This window comes from Camelina sativa, chromosome 14, assembly GCF_030686135.1.
Source record: "Camelina sativa cultivar CO46 ecotype springtype chromosome 14, ASM3068613v1".
Classification (NCBI taxonomy): Eukaryota; Viridiplantae; Streptophyta; class Magnoliopsida; order Brassicales; family Brassicaceae; genus Camelina; species Camelina sativa.
The window spans coordinates 31,926,252-31,951,009 of NC_141893.1; the positions used below are offsets into that span (position 1 = coordinate 31,926,252).

The 24,758-nt window shown below is 38.3% G+C and overlaps 1 protein-coding gene, 1 non-coding gene and 1 pseudogene across 5 annotated transcripts; 2 read left to right on the plus strand and 1 right to left on the minus strand.

Annotated features, from left to right (window-relative positions):
- Positions 1-8,008: 8,008 nt before the first annotated feature.
- LOC147928893 (small nucleolar RNA R71) lies at positions 8,009-8,115 on the plus strand. Its single transcript, XR_015581081.1, has one exon. It is a non-coding gene; the product is annotated as a small nucleolar RNA R71 (small nucleolar RNA).
- A 4,272-nt stretch (positions 8,116-12,387) lies between these two features.
- On the minus strand, positions 12,388-12,943 carry LOC104744121 (uncharacterized; annotated as a pseudogene).
- A 5,604-nt stretch (positions 12,944-18,547) lies between these two features.
- On the plus strand, positions 18,548-21,862 carry LOC104742835 (receptor-like protein 7). Of its 4 annotated transcripts, XM_087483129.1 has the most exons (3): positions 18,692-19,388; positions 19,437-19,564; positions 19,637-21,862. In XM_087483129.1, exons 1-3 carry the CDS (start codon positions 18,715-18,717, stop codon positions 21,703-21,705), a joined length of 2,871 nt encoding a protein of 956 aa, XP_087339255.1. In that variant the 5' UTR covers positions 18,692-18,714; the 3' UTR covers positions 21,706-21,862. The 4 variants fall into 4 exon arrangements, with proteins under 4 accessions (XP_087339251.1, XP_087339255.1, XP_087339254.1 ...); XM_087483128.1 differs by having other exon boundaries at positions 18,692-19,564; XM_087483127.1 differs by having other exon boundaries at positions 19,437-21,862.
- Positions 21,863-24,758: the final 2,896 nt, after the last annotated feature.

Sequence of the window (24,758 nt, forward strand, 5' to 3'; positions counted from 1 at the left end):
TATCTCTTTCACATTCATTTAAGTGTTTGACAAATTATTGCAAATGGAAGGTGAATCAAGCTCAATCGGTTTCAAGGGTAAGGCATTTTGGTAAGGTGGTTTCAAACAAATTCTTTGGGTGGTTTTCTCTCAAAAGAAAGAATGCTAGAAAGTTGTGAAAACTATCTAAGATTGAGAACAATTTGGGCATACAAAGCTTAATTCTTGATAATCTACCCTTTTCTTATTCATTTTTTTTAATTTAAACCCCCTTAGAATTAAACTACCCGCAACCTTGATTTTAACTCTTTGTTTTTTTTGCAATCCCTAAGGTTTAAACTTTAAACTTTTAGCTCACTTCTCTTTTTCTTTCTTTTCTTTCTTTGCTAAACTCCTAATATGTATATATATATATTTTTTTTCTCTCTAGGACACTAGCAAGATGTTTTTCTTTTTTTTAACTAAGAGACTTAGAGCTATTTGATTCTAACCTTAGGGACTTCTTTTCTTCTTTTCTTTTATTCCTTAACCCAACCCAAATAAACATGCTAACCACCTATCTTTCATAACAAGGTTTGAAAGAAAGGTTTGGGTTCAAGGGTAGGAAAAACAAATCGGGTTAAACGAAAAGATTGGTAAAAATGGAGTTCTAACCCGAGTTTAGAGCTACCATGAGCAAGTATTCAAATTCCATAAGCAAGATAGTTTATGTTCAAGTTAAGTCCAATAATATAGAGATGTTCAAACAAGTGGAGGAAGCATTCAAAAGACAAAAGGTTCTAAGCAAAGATTTTTCATTTTTTTCCAAAGATTGATCTAGCAACAATGAACTGTGATTAAGGGCTATAGCTTCAATCCTAAGGTTTGATTTTAAACAAGTTGGTTTTAATCATTGTCCCCTAAGATGCATATGCAACAATCCTATATGAAGCAAACTAGACTCAATCCTAATATGTAAATGCAACTACATGATAACACTCTTTTGTTTTGTTTTGTTTTGTTTTTTTTTTTTTTTTTTTTAATTTTTCAAATTTTTAGGGGTTTTTAATGCAAATAGATGCAGACTCAAATGAATAAAACTAGTATGCAAAAATTTGAAATAAGAAAATAAAATACAATGTTATATACATCCTAGGACCCTCCCCTAACCTTAAATTACACAGTCCCTATGTAAATAAAAGTCTGAAAAGGAGTCCAAGAATCACAAAAGATGGAATAAAACTAAATGCAATGTTATTTACAAAGGTTAGATGAATGTGGTACCTCATGGGTTGGTGAAGAAGGAGGTTGTAGCAGCCTCCATATTCTCCAGCGTGTAGCCAGGGTCGCCACCGGCTTCAGCAGGCGCCGGGATTCGCTCATCAGAGAGCTCGGTTATGCGCACGGACGACTTGCTCGGACCAGCATCCGAGGGGTTGATCGGGTAAAGCATCGCGTAGGTCATCGGGAAGGCATCTGATACGGCATTTGGTAAGGCGGAGGGAAAGGCCCTGAGTACTCACCCGAATGGTTGCTCGATGGGTGCATCGGATAAGGCATTGTGTACCCCATCGTGTCGGACATCAGATAGGCGTCTGAGTGGCTTCTCCGCGATCTTTCAGGTCTCGTGACACCCTCTTCTGCTTGGGGCTCGTAGGGTGATGCTCTGTGAGTTTCTGGAGGTGCCAGTCCTCGAATTCCTCCTAGCGGTCTGCGTCTCCCATCCAAGTTGGTGCGTATGCCAAGGTAGGAGCTGAGGCACAACTTGCCTTGTCTTTCAGTTCCTTGATCTGGCCTCCCATAATCTTCACCGAACCGGTAAGATCCTTCACCTTTCTTACCAAAAACTTGTTCATCCTCTTCAGCCATCTGATGCTCTTGTGGGCTTCCCTCACTCCAACGAGTTGTTTTTGAGAGCAAACATACTCCTCAAAGTCATAATCTTCTGAGCTGTCTCCCTGTCCTTGACCGGTTGCCTCTCTCTCTTCAGCTACTGATTCCTCCTCTGGATTGTACAGCTCCTCCAGAGGTGGTGCAAAGTCGATGTTGTCCCCTAGCCGGACCTTGGTGCACATTACGTTAGGTAGGATCAATTGGGCGGCTCCGGCAGTCGGATGGACAAACTTGAAGAGCAGCATGTCGTTTGGGTTTTCATAAGCCAAGAACCTCGCTAATGTGAGGTAGTCGACGTCTAGCCATCTCGGCTCATGAACCACTCCCTTTAGGGGCACATGGCAAGCAACCAAGATTGGTGTGACCATTCCTCCAATGGAGATCTCTCCAGCTCCATCCCTCCTCTCAGTTTTCATGGCCCAAGATTTCAGGTAAAGAAACTGATCGAGCAGCACAAAGACCATGCTAGTATCCGCAACATCCCCTACTAGTGGTGTACCATCCCTAGCATTATCTAAGACTCCACACAAGGCAATATCTAGCAGCTGAAGCTCATGATCGTTCACATTCCCAGTCTCCTTCCTAGCGAATAAGGTACAAGCTAGAGACTCGTGAAAGTACCTCAAAAGAGGGCTCCTTATTTGAGCAGATTTGGAGCTTGTGGATTTGTAAGGGAGCTTGTCGCCTATTTTCAGCCATAGAGACTTCATTTCTTCCTTGCTCACCTCCATGTTCTCTCCACTCCCAGCCTTGAAACCAAACAGCTTCTCCATCTCCTTGTAGGTGATTCGGTATTCCTTGTTGCGCACGGAGAAGGTGATGAACCCGATCCCACATCGGGTAGTAGGGTCGGGTGGTCCTCAAAATAGTGCAATTTTAATGTTGAGAGAAAGTGGACCGTCTCCTCCTCATAAGCCTCGAGGTTGGCTTGCATCATCTTGCCCAGGTGGCACATGTCGAACAGGAACTCGACGTCTCAAGCGATGCCCAATTGCTTCATTGTTTCACGGGGAGGATAGCGGGTACCAACAAAGTTCATCTTGCGGAGGACCTTGAAAAGCTTGGCCGGAGTCTCCACTTCCTTCTGCTTCAGCCTCCGCGAAGCTTGGCGTGTGCGTTCTCTTTGCTCATCTTCTTGGTCACGGCTCTCCTCCTTTGAATCTTGATCCTCTTCCTCAGCTGCTCTCTCGGCTACCTTCTCAGCCCTTTCAGAGGCTGGTCTCTTCCCCCTCGTCACTGCAGCTCTGCTCCTTAACCGCGAGGTTTGGGTTTCCTCTGGTTCTCCTCCACCGGCATCAGAATCGACCTCCATCGGGTCGGTAACGGTTCTCTCGGACGTAGACAGGTCCCTACGTCGAGGAGATCGATGGATTGTGACAGCTACAGGATCTGGGCAGAGAACACGAGTCTCTACACGATCGGTTGCTCGAGTACCAGACCGGGTGATGGATCGGGTTGAGCATCGGTTGGAGAAGCGAAACGTCCAACCAGCGGTTGGGAATGCGGAACGTCTCCTCTTCCTTGGGATTATCGGGGATCAACGGTATCACCTCCGGTTGTAGCAGCGGCGGAGGTTGATCTTCTTCCCTTCCTTTGGTAGGTGTTCATCTTTGGTGCCATTGTTGAATCCTTCAAAAGAGAGAAAAGCTAAACTTCGAGATTAGTAGGGTTAGTTCCCAAGAATTTGAAAAGTCTCGATTCCCTTGAGAGAAAAATAGAAAGTAGGAATGCAAAAAGCTTTTAGGGTTGAGAGACTTATCGATTTGTGCTGCTGAGGGAGAAGGGTTATAGTCCCTTTAAATAGAAGAGGGTTGGCAACTTGGGCTTCCCCGAGATTGGGCTTGGGTTTGTGGAATTCGGACTCCACTCGCCACTCGATGGAGAACATGACATGGCGCGTCGGCAGGGCCGGCCCAAATTAATTGGATGCCTAAAGCAAAAAAAAAATTATTCACCATTAAACACAATAAAAAAAAATATTCAAAACATGCATTTCCCAGGCTCGAACTCGTCAAGCCCTGCAAGTATGTGAAGAACATGATCATTGTACCACAACAACTCTTCAAATATGATGCCCATAAATTTGAATATATTATCTACTACTTAAAGCCTGTGCTTTACCAGCTTTAGCTACGCGTCGGGCCTGCGCGTCGGGTACGGATTCAGATAGAGCCTCGGGTTCCCCAAAATTTCTCTTTCTTCTTTTTTGTATATATATATATATTTTAGATAAACGAAATAAATATGCAAAAATAGAAAATCAAGAAAAATAAATAGATAAATCTTAAAACAAAATAAAGGATACCTTTGGGACTTCCTCCCAAGTGAGCTTGTTTAAAGTCACTAAGCTTGACTCTTCATGCTCTTTAAGCATGGGATTTAGGAGGGAGAGGTTCTGGAATCCTCTCCTCTATAGCAAGTTGATTCAATGGATTTCCCAAGTCTTGTCCAGGTTCCACAGCAAATGTAGTATTGACTTCTTCAAGATGCTTGACTTTTCTCTGCTTTGTCTTAGTGGAAAAGGCTTGACCATCAATGGTTGGCCTTTTAATTCCATTTTTGACATCAAACTCCATCTTGAAGTGCTCCCCATGCTCAATTCTGATCTTGCCTTGCTTCACCTCAATGACTGCACCTATTGTTGCCAAGAATGGTCTCCCCAAGATCAGTGGATCAACTGGTTCCTTATCCATATCAAGGATCATGAAATCAGTAGGGACTTCCACCCTTCCAATCCTGAGAGGCAAATTTTCTAGGATCCCAATCGGATGTCTGATTGTTCAATTAGCTAGAACCAAATACAGACTACTCGGTTTGAAACTGCTGAAACCCATCTTGTTGGCAACTGACAGTGGCATGATGCTGACTGAGGCTCCCAAGTCGCACAAGCAATTTTTAAACTCCGAAGTCCTATAGAGCATGGCAAAGTAAAAGAGCCAGGTTCTTCCAATTTCTCTTCTATTCGCAGCCCAGGATCTAAGCACACTCCTGATACTAGGATTTTTGTGTCTCCTAGTAGGTTCAATTAACCTTATGCAGTTGTAATACTTAAGGTGTCAATTCAGTTGGGAAATTTCACTAACAATTGAGATGCAATCAAGCAATCACAAGTTAAGCCAGTTCAAAGAGTGATTTTATGTCTAACAATCCTAGAGTGATCAAAATGCAAAACGGAAATGTGTTATAGGACTAGAAACGAAAATGTATGACAAGAAGCGAAAATGAATAAAAACTGAAACAAGTCTAAGCGTGAACTAAAACGCAAGAAACAAACAGTCTCAGGAATGTAATAAAAATCAGAAAGAAAGAGGTCCTAAGGATGGGAGTAATTGATGTCGGTGAAGTCTCCTAGTCTACAGAGTGTTTAACATACCACAAGCAATCTATCCCTAAACAACGAATATCACGACTTAGCTAATCCAATCTCTTGGCAAAAGCTACTCAGACTCAACCACTTCCATACCCAGCTCTCGCTAGAGAAACATTGTTGAGCAGGCATGACAAACAAGTTCGTTCATGTCAACAAACATCCTAGACAACTAATCTCTTAGGCTAGGAACGTAAGTCTCTGACACTAGTTGGTCAGACATTTCATCAAACACCTTTTGGGTGTGGAAATGTCTCAAACCTAGTTCCAATTGATCAAAGAGAAATTAGCATTTCTAACACTAGTCCTGAAGGGAATAATAAAAATCAAAGCTTAAACACTCTACATCCTAAGATCCTCCACCTAATCTATCCCATCCTCAAGGACTGCTACACTACTCAGATCCGAAAATCATTTTCAAGGATGCAAAAACAGAAAACATTGAAACAAGCATTTTTAGGTAGATAAAAATGAGAAGAACAACTTTGTAGAAGGAATCAAGTACAAAAACTGAATAAACTCGAAGATGTCGAACTACAAGTCTCAGAACGTTTTTGGTGGCTAGCGTAAAAACCTTCTGGGAAAGAAAACAAATACCAGAATAAAAGATAGGATGTCTCAGCAAAGACTTAACAAAATGTATATATAGTAGTCCAACATGGAAAACCCTAAAACTTAAAACGACAAGGTAAAGCGTCAGTTCGGTAAACTCCTGAAGCGTGTGAAACCAAACGTCTTCCCGACATGTGCGATCGAGTCCGTGCGCGTCAAATGAAATGCAATGTCATCATGGCCCGGACGGACGGCTGAAAAGCGTGGTGGGGGAGCATGGCTCGATCCGAGAAAGCTGGAGTGCGTGGCGGAGGAGCATGGCTCGATCAGTCAAGTTGGAGTGCGTGGCGGGGGAGCATGGCTCGATCAGACGGGCTGGAGTGCATGGCGGGGGAGCATGGCTCGATCAGACAAGCTGGAGTGCGTGGCGGGGGAGCATGGCTCGATCAGACAAGCTGGAATGCGTGGCGGGGGAGCATGGCTCGAGCATGGTGTATACGCATCCACTAAAACGATGATAACTCTTGAACCACGCCTCCGATTGGCTTGAAATAAACTGCGTTGGAAAGATAACTCAATTTCCTACAACTTTGATGAAGATGTTGGAAGCTAAATCCCACTCGAGTGGAACGGCTCGAACGGATGGCTTGGTTGACGCTTCCCGGAGATGGCTCGAGAGACGGTTCTGGGAGTGTTGTGCAGCGGATGGGTCGAGCGATGCGTTCCCGACGTCTCCTAGATACCTGAAATAATCCAAAATGCACAATGTATGCAAGGATGATGCAAGAACTACTTAAACATGCAAAGTGTATAGAAAGGACTAGAAAATGACGCAAAACAATGTGTTATCCTACCTAAATGCATGATAAATATATGCTAGGGAGAGACAAAATATAGACATATCAACTCCACTCCTGAGAATCTCATACCCAATCTCCTTGACAGATTCCTTAACCTCAATCTCCAGCTGAGTTGCCTCCTTGGTTATTTCCTCTTGAAGCTCGTGTGGTGGTAAAAGTTTAGGAGGTGGAGCTTTGCGCTTGGCCATACGCTCTGAAAGTGTTTCTAATTGAACATTTCCTCTAGTTTCCCTTCTGCTGCTTCGAGCAATTGAGGTTGGTCTGCCATCTGAACATCTGCACGATGTATCATCTGATCACCAACATCGAGTGAGTCATCGGGTTCAGCCTCGGGTGGTTCTTCAGATTGTGATTCTCGAACCGGTGCTCGATCATCAACTCGATCACTCTCCTCAGGTAATGGCTTGGGTTCATACTCGGATATGTAGTACTTGGCCTCATTTATCCCATAGTGATCCATAGCCTCCCCATCTTGAACATCTCTGTCTTCAGTGAGGTAGTCCTCATAATCATCATCAAGGAAAATGGCTTGAGCAGTGGTATAATCCTTTGGGTTCTGAACAGCTTTACCTGGAAGCTGGTTGATCTTTGGAGGTGGTTGGTTGTTGTGGTGGCCCTCGAGGTATATCAACTTGGTGTTGAGAGAATCGTACTTAGCAGTCAAGTCTTGTATCCAGAATCGATCTTGTTGCTCATCTCCGCAAATCGTTTGGCATTGTCCATTGCAGTTGATGCTTGACTCTGGATCATTTGTTGAATCAGTCCGCGTAGATCAGCTTCTTGGGAATTGTTCTGCGGGCTTTGCTGTTGTTGGAATACAGGTGGTGGAATTGGTTGGTAGTTGCCCGTGTACTGCTGCTTAGGAGAATAGCCTTGATTGTATTAAACAAAAGGCTTTTGCTGACCTTGGTTCCCTTGGACTCCGGATGGGTAGACTTGGTCTTAAGGATTAGCAACGTTGGGGTTACGGTAGGACAGGTTCGGGTTTGGTTTGTAGTTGTTGTACCCCTTGTTGTAGCCTCCTTGGTTGTTGATGTAGTTCACATCCTCAAGCTGCGCATTCTCTCCATCTTGTTGCAGAAACTGCTCTTCCTCGGAGATGGCATGGACATGCTGCTGCTGGCTTAGGAGCTTATCCAACTTGTCATTTAGGGCTTTCATATCCCTCTTGTATTTGTCATCTTCCTCTCCTGTAGATCGCACAGTACGATCATACTTCTCATTATAATGCCCGTCTGATTGAGCCAAGTTCTCCACTAGGTCCCAACCTTCATCAACATCCTTGTTGAGGAAGTTACCATTGCTGGCAGTGTCCAGCAACATCCGTATCTTGGAGACCACTCCTCTATAAAGTGTACTCAGCAATGAAGCATTGCTGAAGCCATGATGAGGACATTTGGTAGTGTATCCCTTGAAACGTTCCCAAGCTTCACTGAACGTCTCGTTGTTCTATTGAACAAAGCTGGAAATATCATTTCGCAGCCTTGCGGTTCTGGAGTTGGAGAAGAATTTGGCTAGAAACGCCTTCTTGCATGCCTCCCAGGTGGTGATGGACTCCTTGGGGAGTGATTTCTCCCAGATGTGTGCTTTGTCTCCCAAAGAGAATGGGATAAGCCGGAGTTTGAATCCATCCTCACTAACTCTATTTATTTTGGTTAGGCTACAGATCCTATCAAACTCATCTAGATGATCCAGCGGGTCCTCCATTAGCAATCCATGAAACTTGTTGCTTTGTATCATCTGGATGAGACTACTCTTGATCTCAAAATTATTGTTCTGGACAGCAGGTGGCACAATGCCATTCCTTTGAGTATGAGTAGATGGAGCATCTCCTACTCCTATGTTGGTCCTTGCTTGAGGAGCTGGTGGACCGTTCTGATTGTTCATTGTCTCCTCAATGGTTGCTGGTTGCGGTTGTTGAACTTGTTGTTATCGAAGTAACCGTGGTCGATCAATGTTGTCGATGAATGGACTCAGGTTTTGGTTACCCTTGGATCGTGTTTGCATGCACAAGTAGGTGACCGAGTGTGTACACGAGGGTCAACTCGATCCAGGTGATCGAGTGACGAGTCGGGTGGGTGCTCGGGTTGTACCTATAATTCAAAACAAACAAACACGAAAGCAAACAAGTCAGATGCGGAACCAATATGGATACAAGAACTTGATCTAGCAAGTGCTGAAATCCTAAACGTAGCAAAATTAAATTCAACCAAATGGCAACAGCGCCAAATTGATAACAAGATTTTCACCCAAGGTATCAATTCCCTATGCAGTTGTAGTACAAATGGTTATCAATCCAAATGGTTATTTATGCTAGCAGGAAGGATGCAATCATAACAATGCAAGTCAAGCCAGGCAAAAGATGGTTTTGATCTAACAATCCTAGAATGAATAAAGAAAGAATATAAGCAAGAAACCACACGACCTAAGCACTCGATGCAAGCATTCGAGTACAGGATCAGGTGGGGTGATCGAGTAAGCAAAGAAGATATGAACAACTCGAGGTGTTACTCGAAGCAGGTGATCGTGTACCTGTTCGGGTAATGGGTCAAGTGATGAATAAAAATGCAAACAATTAAGATACGAAAGCTTTTAAGGATGGGGTAATCAAATCCTAAGTGTTACTGCCAATACAGATGTCTTACATGCCTCAAGAAAATATTCCCTAGATAATGAATCTCTAAAATCTTGTTAAAACACTCTCGTGATAGAAACAATCAACCTTAATCACTTCCCTACCCAACTCTCGTTGGAGAAACATGACCAAGCTGGCAGTAAGAACCGATTCATTATTGTCAATAAACCCCTTACTCATCTAATCTCTTAGGCTAAGTGAGTAAATCTCTAGCATTAGTTGATTCAAGCATTTCATCTACACCTCTCGGTGGTAAAAAACCTTAGATCTAATCTCACCCTCTCGGTTTGTTGACAGCATTAAGAGCACCAACCTAGAAGGGAATCTATAAAACTTTTACAATCAAACTAAAACATCCTAACCGATCAGGAACACAAAATCATCTATCCCATCCATAGAAACTTTACTACACTACTCAGATCTCATTGCAGGAAACATAAAAGCATAGATAAACGAAAATAGCATTATATTAAAGATAGAGTAGAGTATAAGAGTTTAAAGGAGAAATCTAAAATGATAACAAAAATAAGTAAAATAAATCCTAACAAAAGTGGAAAAGAGTTTGAGTCCCTCAAGATCTCTCTCAGAATCTCTCGCTCTCTGGTTTGAGGGTCTGCGACGTGCTCGTTTGCAAGAAAGAAGAGGGGGGTTTATATATGGAAACCCATTAACCCTAGCTTCCCAGTCCTGCTCGATGGGGTGCACGAGGATGCGCTCGAATTGCTCTTCGGGTAGGCTCTCAGATTGTTCTTTCTGTTCTTGGATCTTCCTCGATCGTGTTGGGGTTCGGACTATTCTTCCAGCTCGATGGTTCCTTCGGGTACATGTTCGGATTAGACCTTGTTTCTCCCCATTTTCAGCTCTTAAGTACCTGTTTTCATCCAAAATATGCAAATGCAAGAATGCAACACCCTAGATGGCCTAAATGTTGATTCCTATAGTAAATGATCTAAAAATGCTAAGGTTAGGCTGAAAACAATGCAAGATATGGACAAAAAGGGATTCTAAAAACATGTAAATTAGAGAGTTATCAGCCACACAACCCAAATCTTCCCAAGTGGTGAAAATTCATAATTATCTGCCGAAAGCCACCCTGGAAGACTGCTCGAAAGGATATGACTCGCCTTCTCAGGGTAGACGCGGGTTTCTATAATCCCACCAAAACAAGGTTTATATACCTTAATCCAATTCCTCAAACTTCTCCACTTTACAGGATCATTAAATCCTCTTACATTACGACAAATAATATCCATTAAGGGGATATTGGCTTAGAGGCTTTGAGGGCCTCCAGCCCTGACTCGACCATCCTTTTTCTTCATTATTCTTTTGGATATTACGCTCAAGAAACGATCAGACTCAGCTTCTGGATTATCATCATCCCCAGAGACGCTGTCAGGTTCAGATTCATCCAAATGGCTATCCCCGTTTTCCACATTGTGCCTCAAAGTAGTAAACAAGTTATCCAAAAGATCAACGCATAACTTCCCCACGTCAATGGTTAGTTTCTACTTTGATGGAGAAGCTTGAATGCCCACCGAGGAGTTTTTAGCAATGGCCAAATCCTTACTAGATTCACCGACCAACTGAGTACCACACTTTGGATGCTTGGGTGCCTTAACTGGTTGCCAGATTGCATCCTTTTGCTGTGGTAAGCTACTAGGTACCCGAGAGACTGATTCCACAATAGGCAATTGAATCTGAACTGGGGCTTTTCCATTTCTCTTGTTATGCCCTGATCGCGGACAGGAGTCAGCAGAATGTTTTGCAGAGCCACAAAGGATGCAGGTTGGTGGATCTTTTGTGCAATGATTATCAGTGTGGCCAATCTTCTTACAATGACTGCAGAGGGAAGGTAACCAGGGGCTGGACACTGTGATTCTTCTAGTCTGACCAGACTCGAACCGAACATTAATTGCCTCAGGAAGTGGCTTACGAGGATCTATAATGGTGTACACTTTGGCAACTTCAATGTTGACAAGTTTCTCAGTTTGTGGGTGCAAACATATTGGATGTCCAACTAGGCCTGCGACGTATTGCAACCCATCTCTGTTGAAGAACTCCAATGGCACTCCATGGAAGTCAAGCCATACTGGCACCTTGGCTAATTCCGGCTTCTTGGGTGTTATATCCGGAGGCCACTTGGCAACAAACATTTTCTGCCCATCAACCTGCCAGAGAGGTTGACTCAGAATACGGCGCCTGACGTTGGGACAGGGGACACGAAAGAGGAAGGAGTGTCCTTCCATCTTGGATACCGTGATGTCTCTTCGTTGTTTGCTCCAAATGCCATTCACAATGGCATGGAATGCACCCCGATGAGGAGGTTCTTCATAGAATTGAACGAGGATAAAGGAGTCCCAAGCTTTCTTGTTTTTCTCGATGACGGAGTTGGGGATAGTAATATACATCTCCCCTGAATTGAGAGTGTAGGGAGTACCTTTCTTTTCCAGCGGCTCAGAAAGGCCTTTGACCAGATCTTTCCAAGGAGATTCCTCTGATGGCTTGGGAGAGGCATCAGTAGGCACTATCGGAACCGACGTGGCTTTGAGGGAGTCGGCAGGAGTACCTTCGACCCTAGTAGAGGAGACAATAGTCGTTTCAGATGCTAGTACGATCGTCTTAGGACCTGTAGCAGCAGTAATTTCCCCTGAAACTTTAGATCTAGGGTTTTCAATTGCTACCTCAACAGTAACCGGGGCAACTGTTTGGCAGGAATCGGTCATGTTGTTGTCGGCTGGAATCTTGGGAGATTCAGGCAACTGATTTGATGGATTGGATGACGATGTACCCCCAGCTGAATTCGGAGATTTAGGCGGGGTACACTTCGACGAAGAGGAATTGGGCGCGACGCGGATCTAGTGGGGATATCGCGAGGGGGTTTTCTTTTGGTTTTTTGTTTGCCTATAAAGGGTGTAGGGGACCAACGCCGAGATTGGTGAAGGTGAGAGGTGAAACAAAGGGATCGCGTTTTTGGGAGAGAAAGTCAAAGGAAAGGAGAGAAAGTCTTATAGCACATCATTTATTATATATATGACAATACTCTTTGGACTTTCACTCTTAAAGAAACAACATAGATGGTATTTGTTTACGTCCCCTAGGCCTAGACACTTTATCCAAAAGATTCAATAGGTGAAGTAGCCTGATCCTTTGGAGGCGGCGAAGTCTGAGTTGGTCCTTGCAAGGGAAGGCACTGTACAATCTGAGATGGCCCTTGAAATGGGAGGTATATCTCTCACACGGGGTTTTTTTGATAAAACAAACCGGTAGTCCTCCTCCTACGCGATGCATCTGCTTAAACCAACGACTGATTGTCTCAACTCCTAGATAAGAAAAGAGAACCGTCAATGATCCACCAGCAATATTGGAGACAATAGCCGGAAACAACCATCGTGATCCGGGGGAATTAGGTATGGTCACCCAAGATGCCGCAAAATAAGCCGTTGCCATGAACCCTACAGAAACCCACATCATCCTGTGCGTGGCTACTAGTAATTTCTTCAAGGGTTTCCTTTGGTAAGGTATGATGCCAACGAGAAGAATAACAATGCTCAATGACTTGAACAGTGCCATGTTGTTACATATTGCAAAGACTTTAAACGCTGCTGTATTACCTACTTTCCCTTTCCATGGCCCATCTTGGTAGTTAAGAAGGAAACAAACCCATATGCAATTAACCATATATTGCCACTTCTTATATTTGGGAAGATATACTTTAATATACCCATACAAACATAGAAAATAAATGAAATGTTAGACTTTGGCTCCAAACAGTCTCATTACCCCACATATTAGAGATTATATTTATAGGTTCGACATAGTCGATCCAAATGATGTCAAAAAAAATATACCATATTACTATTTCAAAACTTCTATATTAACTATCGAAAATAAAAAATTGAAAAAACCATTTAGGATATTTTTCATATATGTAATGATAAACTATATAAAACGTAGTAATTACTTCACAAAAATATTGAAAGAATGATCAACTTAAAAAAAAAAAAAAAAACCCTTACAAATTAGTTTTACAAGTGAACCACCAATTTTTGGGCTACTGCACCCTCTTAACCTTACTTTTTATTACTTCTAAATGTGTTATCACCTAGCCCTGTTAACGGAGCGGATATCCGCTTTTTGGGATACATGCATCCGTATCCGTATTCATTTTCTCCGTAATTTATCATTTGTATTCGTTTTCGGAAATTTTGGATATCCGTTATCCGGATATATGTTAAAAATCTGATTATCTACGAATATCCACGGATATCCGTAAAATGAAAAATAAAATAAAAATTATGTATTTTGTATTAATTTTATGCTTAATGAAATAAATGGTTAAAAAAAATTAGATTCCATGTAACACCCGGAAACCGGATTTCCAGTTCGTGCATCGATCGACGCCAGGGGAGGGCATCGATCGATGCTAGTGGTTGGTTCGCGTGCAGGTTAATTCTAATTTCTTCGGTTTAGCACGGTTTAACGGGACAACTCTAGGGTTCATATAGAAGGTTAAAGTCGACCCCATAGAATTGGGGTTAGCCGTTTTGTCGTTCTAAATATTTAAGAAGAAGAGTTTTCTCTCTCAAAGTTCATGTGAGCGTTTTTGAGGAGTTTTAAGCCGTTTCTGGGTAGATCTGTTCATGGAGTGGAGATATGTGGCGAAGAGCGTGGTGGAAAGCTTGTTGTGGTGTGATTCTCGTCGTTTTGGTTCAGAATCTTCTTGTTTAAGAGGTGAGTGCAGGACCATGGCTTATCTAAGCGATTAGATGTGTGTTTTGTGTGATTTTGTGTGTTTGATTGCTTATGTGTTTGTTTGTGAGTGTTTGTCGTGGTGTTCATTGCATGTGAAGGATGAATTTGGCATTGATATATCATTATTTTTAGGTTTTAGAAACCCTTAATATTTATTTTCTGCAACCTTTTGAGATAGAGATATTGAGAGCTTTTGGGAGAGACGGATCTGAATTCATCTGTAGAGAGAAGATTCCTAAAATCCCTATTTACTCTTTTAATTTCTATTGCATATTATTCATGTCTGAATAGTTTGTTTGTTAGGTTCAGGCTTTTTCACAAATTTTTATGGTTTATTAGATCTGATTATTTTTAGGATTCATTATCTTCTGAGATCTTCATCATAGGTTATTTTTCATATTAATTATTGATTGATCACTTAGAATTAAATAACCTAGGAAAATAAAATTGACTTTCCTGATAAAACCTTTGATGAGCAAAATTACATTTTACAAAGAGATTTGATTTAGTAATTTTGTGAACAATCTTAACTTGTTTCAAAGCTGGTTTTTAACTTGAATTTTACAAAGAGATTTGAATCGGGTTTTAAACTTAGATAATATTTGCAGTGAGAACTGATTTATTTTATAATAAGGTTTAGAGTTCTAGATCTGATTTTAATTGATTGAATTCTATTAATTTATTGATTTAATATTCTGAAATTTCTTAGACCTAGCTTTTAAATCCCTTGAATTTACAACTCTTTAATTTATTTTTGTTTGCATTGTTTTTCTTAATTTAAATAAACCTGTTTAGCGTAATTATAAAACTCTATAAATTATTGTGTGATCTACAATGATCTCTTAATTTGAGAGAGTAGCTTTAGGGTTAATTTGAGCATATCAGGCATCACAGACGTAGTGACGACAGTTGGAGCCGAGAGGAGTCGAGAGAGATCGTGTTCGGTGATGTTTCGCGTGACTGCATCGATTGACGCAAAGACCGCATCGATCGATGCAAGGAGTGCATCAATTGACGCAGCTAAAGATTTGGTGGAGATGCACGGTTGCAATGATTGATGCAAGGAGTATATCGGTCGACGCAGCTAGGGATTTGGTGGAGGCGTGAGGCTTCAGCGATCGAAGAAAGGAATACGTCTGTCGATGCAAAGGTATTCATTGACAATGTTGTTGTTTATTGTTAGGATGCTGGTCATTAAGATATTGTTAGGATGTTGGTTTATTGTTCTTGACAATGATGATGTTTGGTTATTGGTTTATTAATTATTGATTAATTGGAGTATTGCTAGTTTAATATTGTTATTTATTTCTCTTGTTTGTATTGATTGGGGTAGGATGTTAGTGAGTATGAGATCATGATCATAATCTTCATTCTTCAACCATTTCATCTTTTACACCCATAATCTTCATTCTTCAACCATAATCATAATCACCAAAATGGATGCTTGAGATAATAAGGATAGACCTTGCCTTAAAAATGAATATCTTCTTCCCAGGAAACCTCCTTTTTATGAGAGAAGACTTGGAACACAATCTGAATCTTACAAAAAACTAGATCTATGAAGGAATAAGATAAATTAAGAAGATGATAGACGAACAGAAGGAGTACGTCCGACGCCGGAGCAGACGTCGGCCGAAGCCATGGTGTTGGCTTATCGCCTCTAGCGTCGTTTGTTGGGGGAGAGAAAAAATGGTTTCTTTATTTTAGATAATTCATTTAGAATTCTCAACAATCATTGCTACAATATACCCCTTTAAGCTTTTAAATGAACTCTCTTTTTTTTCTTGAGAATTTGTTAAAAATACTCTTTTTGATATACCCCTTTTCAAAAATACCCTTTTTTTTTGCACTTTTATTTTTGCCCTCCTTTAACTTTTAAAGGCAATTTTACCTTAGATGAAAAATATTTTATTCAATAAAAAAAAAAACAAAATTTTCCTGCCAAAAAAGTTTTCGACAGATTTTCCCGCCAAAAAATTTTCGAAAAATTTCCCGCCAAAAAAAATTTGTCAAAAAAAATTTCGAGAAAAAAAATTTCTCGCCAAATATTTTCCCGCCAAAAAAAATTTACAAGGTTTTTAAAAGGTTTTTAAAAGGCTTTATAAGGTAGAAACCTTATAAAAGTCTTATAAACACCTTATAAACGCTTTTATAAGATTTTTAGAAGAGTTTTAAAAGTTTTTAAAAGGTTTTTAAAAGGTTTTTTAAACAAATTTTAAACGCTTTTACCAGGTTTTATAAGGTTTTAAAAAGGTTTTCAAAATGTTCTTAAAAAGGTTTTTAAACACGTTGTAAACGCTTGTACGAGGTTTTTATATGGTTTTTAAAAACCTCGTAAACTATTTTACAAGATTTTTAAAAGAGTTTACAAGGTTTTTAAAAGGTATAAATTTCAAAAAATTTGGCGGGAAAAAAAAGTGTTTGGCGGGAAAAAATAATTTTTGACGGGAAATATTTTGGATTTGGGAGGAAAAAAATAATTTTTGGTGGGAATTTTTTTATTTTTGGCGGGAAATTTTTTCATTTTTGGCGGGAAATTTGTTTGACTTTGGTGACTGTACATTTTTGCTATCATTCATAGAAACGGTAATTTGGTTATTTTGTATATAAAGAGGGGTAGTTTTAAAAATGGTTAACATGAAGGGGTATTTTAAAAAAGAGACATGGAAAAGGAGGTATTTTTGGAAATGCCCCTTTTTTCTTTTAATTACCTTAATACTTTTAAAACATTGCTACACTGACATCAAAAAATTATCACTAAAAATCCTAGAAATAAGGTTTGCAAAGATAAAAGTCACAAATCAATTAGGAAAACATTCTTTTTTATCTATACCATGAGAAACTATATTCAACAATTGTTACTCATCTCACAATCATTTCATTGTTAAATTTTGAATTAGTTCTCTATCAACAATTAGTTAAATAATAATTATTTTATAACATATATATATATATATATATTTTGTTAGAGTTATAACATATATAATTTTAACGATATAAAAAGTTGCGTCGAAAATATTTAAAAACTAATAATCTAAAATAGGTACTAACTTGCGGTTATCCGCAGGCTGATTTTTTTTTTGATAAAAAATTGTAATAATTTGTTTTGTTATTATGTTATTTATTAATTTTTAAAATCTAAGCTGTTAAACGAAACTGATATAGATTTTATTTAATTAGATTTTTTAAAAAAAATTAACCTGCTCTGGTAAAAAATGTTGATTAAAATTTGTAGTTGTAGATTCTTAGATATTAAATTTTTATTAAATTAGATTTTTAAAATATTAGCTGTTAAATTTTTAATAATATTTTTTTTCAAGTACGAATTAGTTTAAATTTGAATATATTTTATTTACTTTTGTAGATTTTATTTAATTTTGTAGATTTAATTTAATAAAATTAGATCTGTCTACGATTTTTTTTTGTTTATTAATAATTAATAAAGATTAATTAATTGAAATTTTCTAATGGCAAATGAATGTAATTTTTTACACATTTTAAGGTTGGTTTCATATTTGTACTTCCCAATTGATACAGTAGGACTAGCATTGTAAATTATTTAAAATATAATAACGAGATAAAAACTTGCGTGGAGAATATTTAGAAACTAATAATCTAAACTAGCATTGTAAATTATTTGAAATATAAATATAATTAACAATAGTTATATTACAGATGTATATTATTCGAATTTATTTATATACACTACACCAACTTAATTTTATAGAACCATAAATCATATTATAATTACTAAAAAAATTATTTAAAAAACCCACGCATTGCCTAGGCAACTTTCTAGTAAGATATATAATAAGATGTTAAATGTAATAAGATGTTAAATGTACACATCTGTGTTTATAAAGAAGCTTTGAAATTAATCTGTTTGACACTTTTAGGTTACATGATTAAACAGAAACAAATCATCAATTCTGAACCAGTTGATTTAGACAATAGTTCAACTTTATACAAAAAGAGAAGATTTTGTATCAAAAAATTTGATTGTCAACTTTAATAGCAATTGCCATCAGAATCATGTAAGAAACTACATGAGTAAACAGAAATTTGAGAGATGAAGAGGCAGTGATGAGAGATAAAACGTGGCGTATGGGTTTGGTGATATTAGAAAATGGGCATCGCTTTTTTACTAATGCAAGTAGCACAGTTTTGAGAACAAAACTCTTCAACCAAATTAGCCAAGTCTACAAGTTTTGTTCTTTGTCTTTATTTATTAAATAATATTGAAAGTAATATTAGTTTTGTGGCTCGAAATTAAGGAAATGCAAATTTTGGAAAGTGACGTATGTTTCAGGTTTGGAATTGGATAGAGGACAACTATGAAGGCATTTCACTGAAAAAATGCCATACGGAGTCCCAACTCCCATATAAAGTTGAAAAGTTGGCTTAAGCTACACGGCACTTTGATTTTCTATTGTCCTCACTAAACTCCAAATTTCTAATTTTTTTAAAACATGTTTTTAGGGGCCAAGAACGAATTTATGGTCTTTCAATTCAAGTCTCTTGCATTTTGGAAGGACTCATAAGATTTTTAGTAGGGAAGTTTTTTCTTCAAAAAGACTTCAAATCATCAAGTCAATGGAGCTTCATGTGTTTGTTTTTTTTATATATATGTTAGTGACCTGCAACACTAATTTACCATCACTACTTCATCTTCATATTACTTTTTCATTTCCACAAATATGAAAGCTTTCTTGTCTAATCAGAAAATGAGCCTTCTTCGTTCCATCTGTTTCCTTTTTCTTGTTTCAAGTTTTCTAAACACGTTTGTTTCTTCTACACAACACTTGTGTCATTCCGACCAAAGGGATGCTCTTCTTGAGTTAAAGAGTGAGTTTTCGATCCAGAAGCTTCGTTGGGACTTTTCAGAAGCTCGGTCATATTTTCCGAAAACAGAATCATGGGTGAATAAAAGTGATTGTTGTTCTTGGGATGGCATCACCTGTGCTGCTAAGTCCGGCAAAGTGATCGGGCTAGACCTTAGTTCCAGCAACCTCCATGGCACGCTTAAATCCATGAGCAGTCTATTTAGAATGCGTCATCTCCGAGATTTGAATCTTGCTTACAACAACTTCACCAGTTCGCCAATCCCAGCCGAATTTGACAAACTCATGGGGCTGAAAAGACTTAATCTCTCCGGATCTTCACTATCAGGCCAAATTCCAATCAACCTTCTTCAGCTAACCAAGTTGGTGTCTCTCGATCTTTCTTCTCTTGATTCTTCATTTTTATCCATTGAGGGATCCTTTCTTCATCTACTTGCTAAAAATTTGAGGAATCTTAGAGAACTGGATATGAGCTATGTAAACATTTCTTCAAAAATCCCCCATGAATTTTCGAACATGCAATCTCTAAGGTCACTACATCTTGAAATTTGCAACCTTTTTGGAGAATTTCCAAGTAGTGTTCTTCTGATACCGAGCTTACAGTCCATTAGATTAAGCTTCAATCTAAATCTTAGAGGCAATCTTCCCGTTTTTCGTGAAAATAACTCTTTGGTAGAGCTGACCATTTACAAAACAGCCTTTTCAGGTCCCATACCCGACTCCATTACCAGCCTCAAAAATTTGATTTCTTTGACCCTTTCCTTCTCTAAGTTCTCAGGGAAGATTCCGTTTTCACTTGGGAACCTTTCTCATCTCTCATATCTCGATCTTTCTAGAAATAATTTTGTTGGTGAAATCCCATCTTCAATTGGCAATCTAAAACAATTGACTGTTTTTGATGTTAGCTCTAACAAGCTCAATGGAAATTTGCCAGTTTCGATACTCAATTTTACCCAACTACGTATTCTCTGGCTCTCTTCAAATCAGTTCACAGGTTTCCTTCTACCAAACATCAGCCAATTCTCCAAATTAGAGTCTTTTTTTGGTGGAGATGATTCTTTTACGGGAGACATTCTTTCATCTCTGCTCAAGATTCCCTCATTGACTGACATCAATTTGAGTTATAACCACTTCAACGGATTTACTGGGATTGGGAATATCTCTTTCTTCTTGCCTACTTTACGATATTTTTCAATTCACAATAGAAATTACAACAGAGTCGGTCGAGGAGTTGACATAAATGTCTTCTCGCCTCTCAAGCAGCTAGATAGATTATCTCTCTCAGGCATTCCTCTTTCAACAACAAACATTACTTCTGATTCGGATTTTCTACCAAATTTGGATTCTTTGTACTTGCGAGGCTGCAACATCACTGAGTTCCCTGAGTTCATAAGAAACGTAACAAAATTACGATGGCTAGACCTTTCCAACAACAAAATCAAAGGTCAAGTACCAGACTGGTTGTGGAGTCTGCCAAAGTTGTCCTATGTATATCTCTCTAACAACTCTCTCAGCGGTTACAATGGATCCTTAAAAGTTTCTCCTGAGAGTCAAATCAGTGAAGTTGATCTAAGCTCAAATGCTTTCCAAGGACCACTCTTCATTCCACCTTCGAAGTATCTCTATCGTTTTTTGGGTTCTAAGAATAACTTCACCGGAGAGATACCTCGATCAATATGTGGAGTAAGCTCTCTAGCGGTCCTAGATCTATCAAACAACAACCTCAACGGCTCAATTCCTCGGTGCTTAGAGACTCTGGTGATGAGTTCTCTTTCAGATCTAAATCTCCGTAACAACAAACTCAGCGGCATTCTTCCTGAAATATTTCAGAACGCCAAGAACTTAATAACACTTGACGTCAGTCACAACAGATTAGAAGGAAAAATGCCAGCTTCTCTTGGTGGTTGTTTTGCCTTGGAAGTGTTAAACGTGGGAAGCAACACAATCAACGACATGTTTCCCTTCCACTTGAATTCTTTGCAGAATCTTCACGTTCTGGTCATTCGCTCTAACAAGTTTAGTGGCACATTACATAATTCTGATGGGGTTTGGTTTGGATTTCCTCAGTTGAAAATCATTGATGTATCACATAATGACTTCTTCGGTACTTTGCCATCTGATTACTTTTTGAACTGGACTGCGATGTCCTCCAAGAGTGATGATAATATGGAACCAGAGTACATCCAGAGTTCTACGCGAATCTACTACTACTACTTTTCACTTGTGTTGATGAGTAAAGGAATAACAATGGAGATGGAACGTATCCTTACAATCTTCACAGCCATCGATTTTTCAAGAAATCAACTCCATGGACCGATTCCTGATTCTGTTGGTCTGCTTAAAGAGCTTCGTATTCTCAACTTGTCAAGCAATGCTTTCACAGGCTACATCCCATCTACTATGGCAAACTTGACGAATCTGGAGTCACTAGACCTATCCCAGAACAAGATTTCTGGTGAGATTCCTCCTGAGCTTGGGACCCTCTCTTCTCTCGCATGGATAAACGTTTCACATAACCAGCTTGTAGGTTCCATACCACAAGGCACACAGTTTCAACGACAAAATTGCTCGTCCTATGAAGGAAACCCCGGACTTAATGGTCCTTCCCTTAAGGATGTTTGCAGAGATATCAAAACGCCAACACCACCACAACCCGAACTGGTGGCGACAAAAGATGAAGAAGAAGAAGAAGAAGCATCATTCAGTTGGGTAGCAGCAGGTTTAGGCTTTGCACCTGGAGTTGTATTTGGGCTGGCGATGGGATACATAGCAGTTTCATACAAGCATGAGTGGTGGTTCATGAAGAGATTTGGCCGAAACAAGCAACAAAGCATCAGAACTCGTTAAGTCACTCATCCATCATTCTCTCTTCCTTAATTATCGCATTGTTGTTAAGTTCATTAAATTTTTGTTGTATTTCAAGTTTTAAGTGTGTGCTGAATCAAGTTCTGTATAATATGTTTTGAACTATTATTAAACCAAATTAAGACTGGCAAAAATAAAAGTTGGTGAATAATAGAAATATTACAATTTCATTAGATAATTTGACTTTGTTATTTACTACCGTAATCACCCATAGCTAAAAAAAGACAACAATACGGTTTGTTGAGTGAATGCAATATTACATCCCCTGTATAATAAAACAGAAGTATACAAGCATGAGTGGTGTTGTAGACTATAATTTTAATAAGTTAGTTACAAATAGGTTATATATTAAGTTTTATATTATTTGTATAGTCTGGATTTATTGTTTCCAACAATCTTAAAGAGAATATTCTAAAGAATCATTTGATATCATCTAACTTACCATATTAATTTCCTTTATTAAAATATTCATCAAATAAAATCTTTTGATATCTAACTTAACATATTAATTTGTTAATTATTCTTATACTTCAGTTCTCATTTTTATATATGAGTCTATTTTTTGAAGTAATTATAATTAAAAATAGTTTTATTTCTGGATATACCATAAGTTGAATTTTTAAAACAAATATAAATAATTCAATCTATAAATATTCAATTTTTATTAATATTATTCATTAAAAATAATATCTATTGAATTAAAAATTTTACTGAGTGACGGGTCAAAATTTGAATATTTAAATTAAGTTCCATACTTTTTTGTTGAATTTTATAATTTTATATAATAGAATAAACTTTAAATAATTTATTTTGAAATATTTTTAAAATATTGAAACTTTATATTAAAGTTAGAAACTATAAACACTCTAAATTGGTTTGTTATACCAATGTCAATAATATGTCACTATAATATAAAAGAATTTTAAAAAACCAAGCATATTAAAACAAAAAGGATAACAATATATTAAATTACTCATAATATAATAACTCGCTTTTCAAAAACAAAATTATGTCTTATATTGACATCAAGTCATGAGGTAGAATATACATTGTTGAAATAACTTCACGTACATAAACTAATAAAACATATTAAAATTTTCTTTTAAAATAGAAAATATACAAAATTTTGTACAAAATAAAATTTAACTAGTGTTATAGCACAAGTACTTATCTAAAATCATTAACAATATGAGTGTTTTTTTCAAAAATAAGTGTCTTTTTCAAGTCGTCATATTTAGCATATGATTTTATTGCATTATATTTTATAAAAAAATTATAATATAAATAAAATAAATTTTAACCCGTGCTCTGGCACGGGTCTTAATCTAGTTCTTGATTAATTCAATAACAAAACATCAATATTAAAATGCACAAGCCATTTGATAAGCACGTCCGTTTACTCAAAGCTCTCCTATAGATGTACATGATTGTGTTTGTCTTTGTGTCTGTGATTAGATATAATTATGCACTTAAACTGATTACAGGTGGTATGGTGAGCAATGAGCTTCAATTCGAATCCAAATTAATGCAGAAAGGAAGTCAAGTTTATTCTGTGCCAATCATATTCTAAGCAAAATATGATTGGCACAGAATAAGAGTCTGAGAAGCATTACGAAAACATTACCTCTCTGCTCTTGATCTCAGTCAGCAACCAAAGAAGTGTTTCTGCTTCTAGGATAAAGTAAAACTATAATACGCATAAAACATCCAGGCTAATTAACACTAAACTGGATCATAAGACGACGTACAAGAAATATTATGGGAACATTTAGGCTCTTTCACATTCTAGTATACTATAAACTTACAAGTAGCTCCACTTGATATGGCGAAATTGAGTTCATCGAGGTCGACTGAATACGTGTTTTCCACTATGAGTGTAGCAGCCTCCATGAAAATGCCAAGGCAAGCTTAGTGGAGAGGTGTTTTGTTTTTGTTGTTGCGTGCAGAACACACTCCAATCCAGTGTTTAACATCTGCGTACTGCGTAACTATGTTTACGTCTCCAAGAAGAGCAGCAAGATGCAAAGGTGTGTGTCTCCGTGTGCATTGCGGGAACAGAGGAGGGACGGTCGGAGCTCAATAATCTTGGAGACGAGTTCTCGGTGACCAAGCTTCGCAGCCATGTGCAGAACCGTGTTGTTTGTGTTTTGCTCCTCGCTTCTCTCCTCCAGCGACGATTCTCTCTCTTCGACCAAACCAAGAAAAGCTGGAAGGTCATTTCGATGGATCGCATGGAAGATCGGATGCATCCTTTGTCAAGAAAACTAGAGCAGAACAGTAAGAAAAATGATCTTAACCAAGCTAAGTGGTTTTAGACCACAAGAGTTCTTAGCATCTTGACATTTTGGCCCTAAATGATGCATGGCGTCCAAAAATTGGTTGTCCCGTTGTCCGTGACCAACAATATTCAATCACTTCCTCAAGTCCTTAATTTCTACACCCATGTTTTATCAAATCAGAATAAATGATGTGCATGAGTATCCTTTGAAGCTATTTATACAAATTCGGCATGTGATTCGATCTAATTATCTTAAGATATCATACATTAGTGTGAGAAAATAGAGAGTATCAATCCATATTTCCAAATGTTCGATCTAACCTTAAATCAAACCATATTTTTTTATTCCTATATATCATCTTTTAAGGCATCCAATTTCCTGAAAACGTAAATTCTATTAACACACAAACTTAACAAGAAAAATCTCTTCTTATTAAAACTCTCTCTTTAGGTAAAATAACTCAAACCTTACAACCTTCAACCATTACCACAATCCACAACTTGGTATATATATGCTTTGCTCAAGGCATAGAAATAGAAGAATTCTTAACAAAAGGAAATTTAACATAACTCGTAACTTCCTATTCTTCTTATAAGTGTATATTTAGATTACTCCTAAATATACTTTGCTTGAGCCTCAATGTACTTCAAGATTACACAACATTCTCCCCCTTAAGCTTGAAGTTATCTTCTTCTAAATCTTGAATCCCAATAAGATCTCTCATCTCTTTAAACTTAATTCTTCCAAGCGCCTTAG

Coding starts and splice junctions, on each gene's coding strand:
- LOC104742835 (XM_087483125.1), top strand. CDS start 18,715: ATGAAAGCTTTCTTGTCTAATCAGAAAATGAGCCTTCTTCGTTCCATC.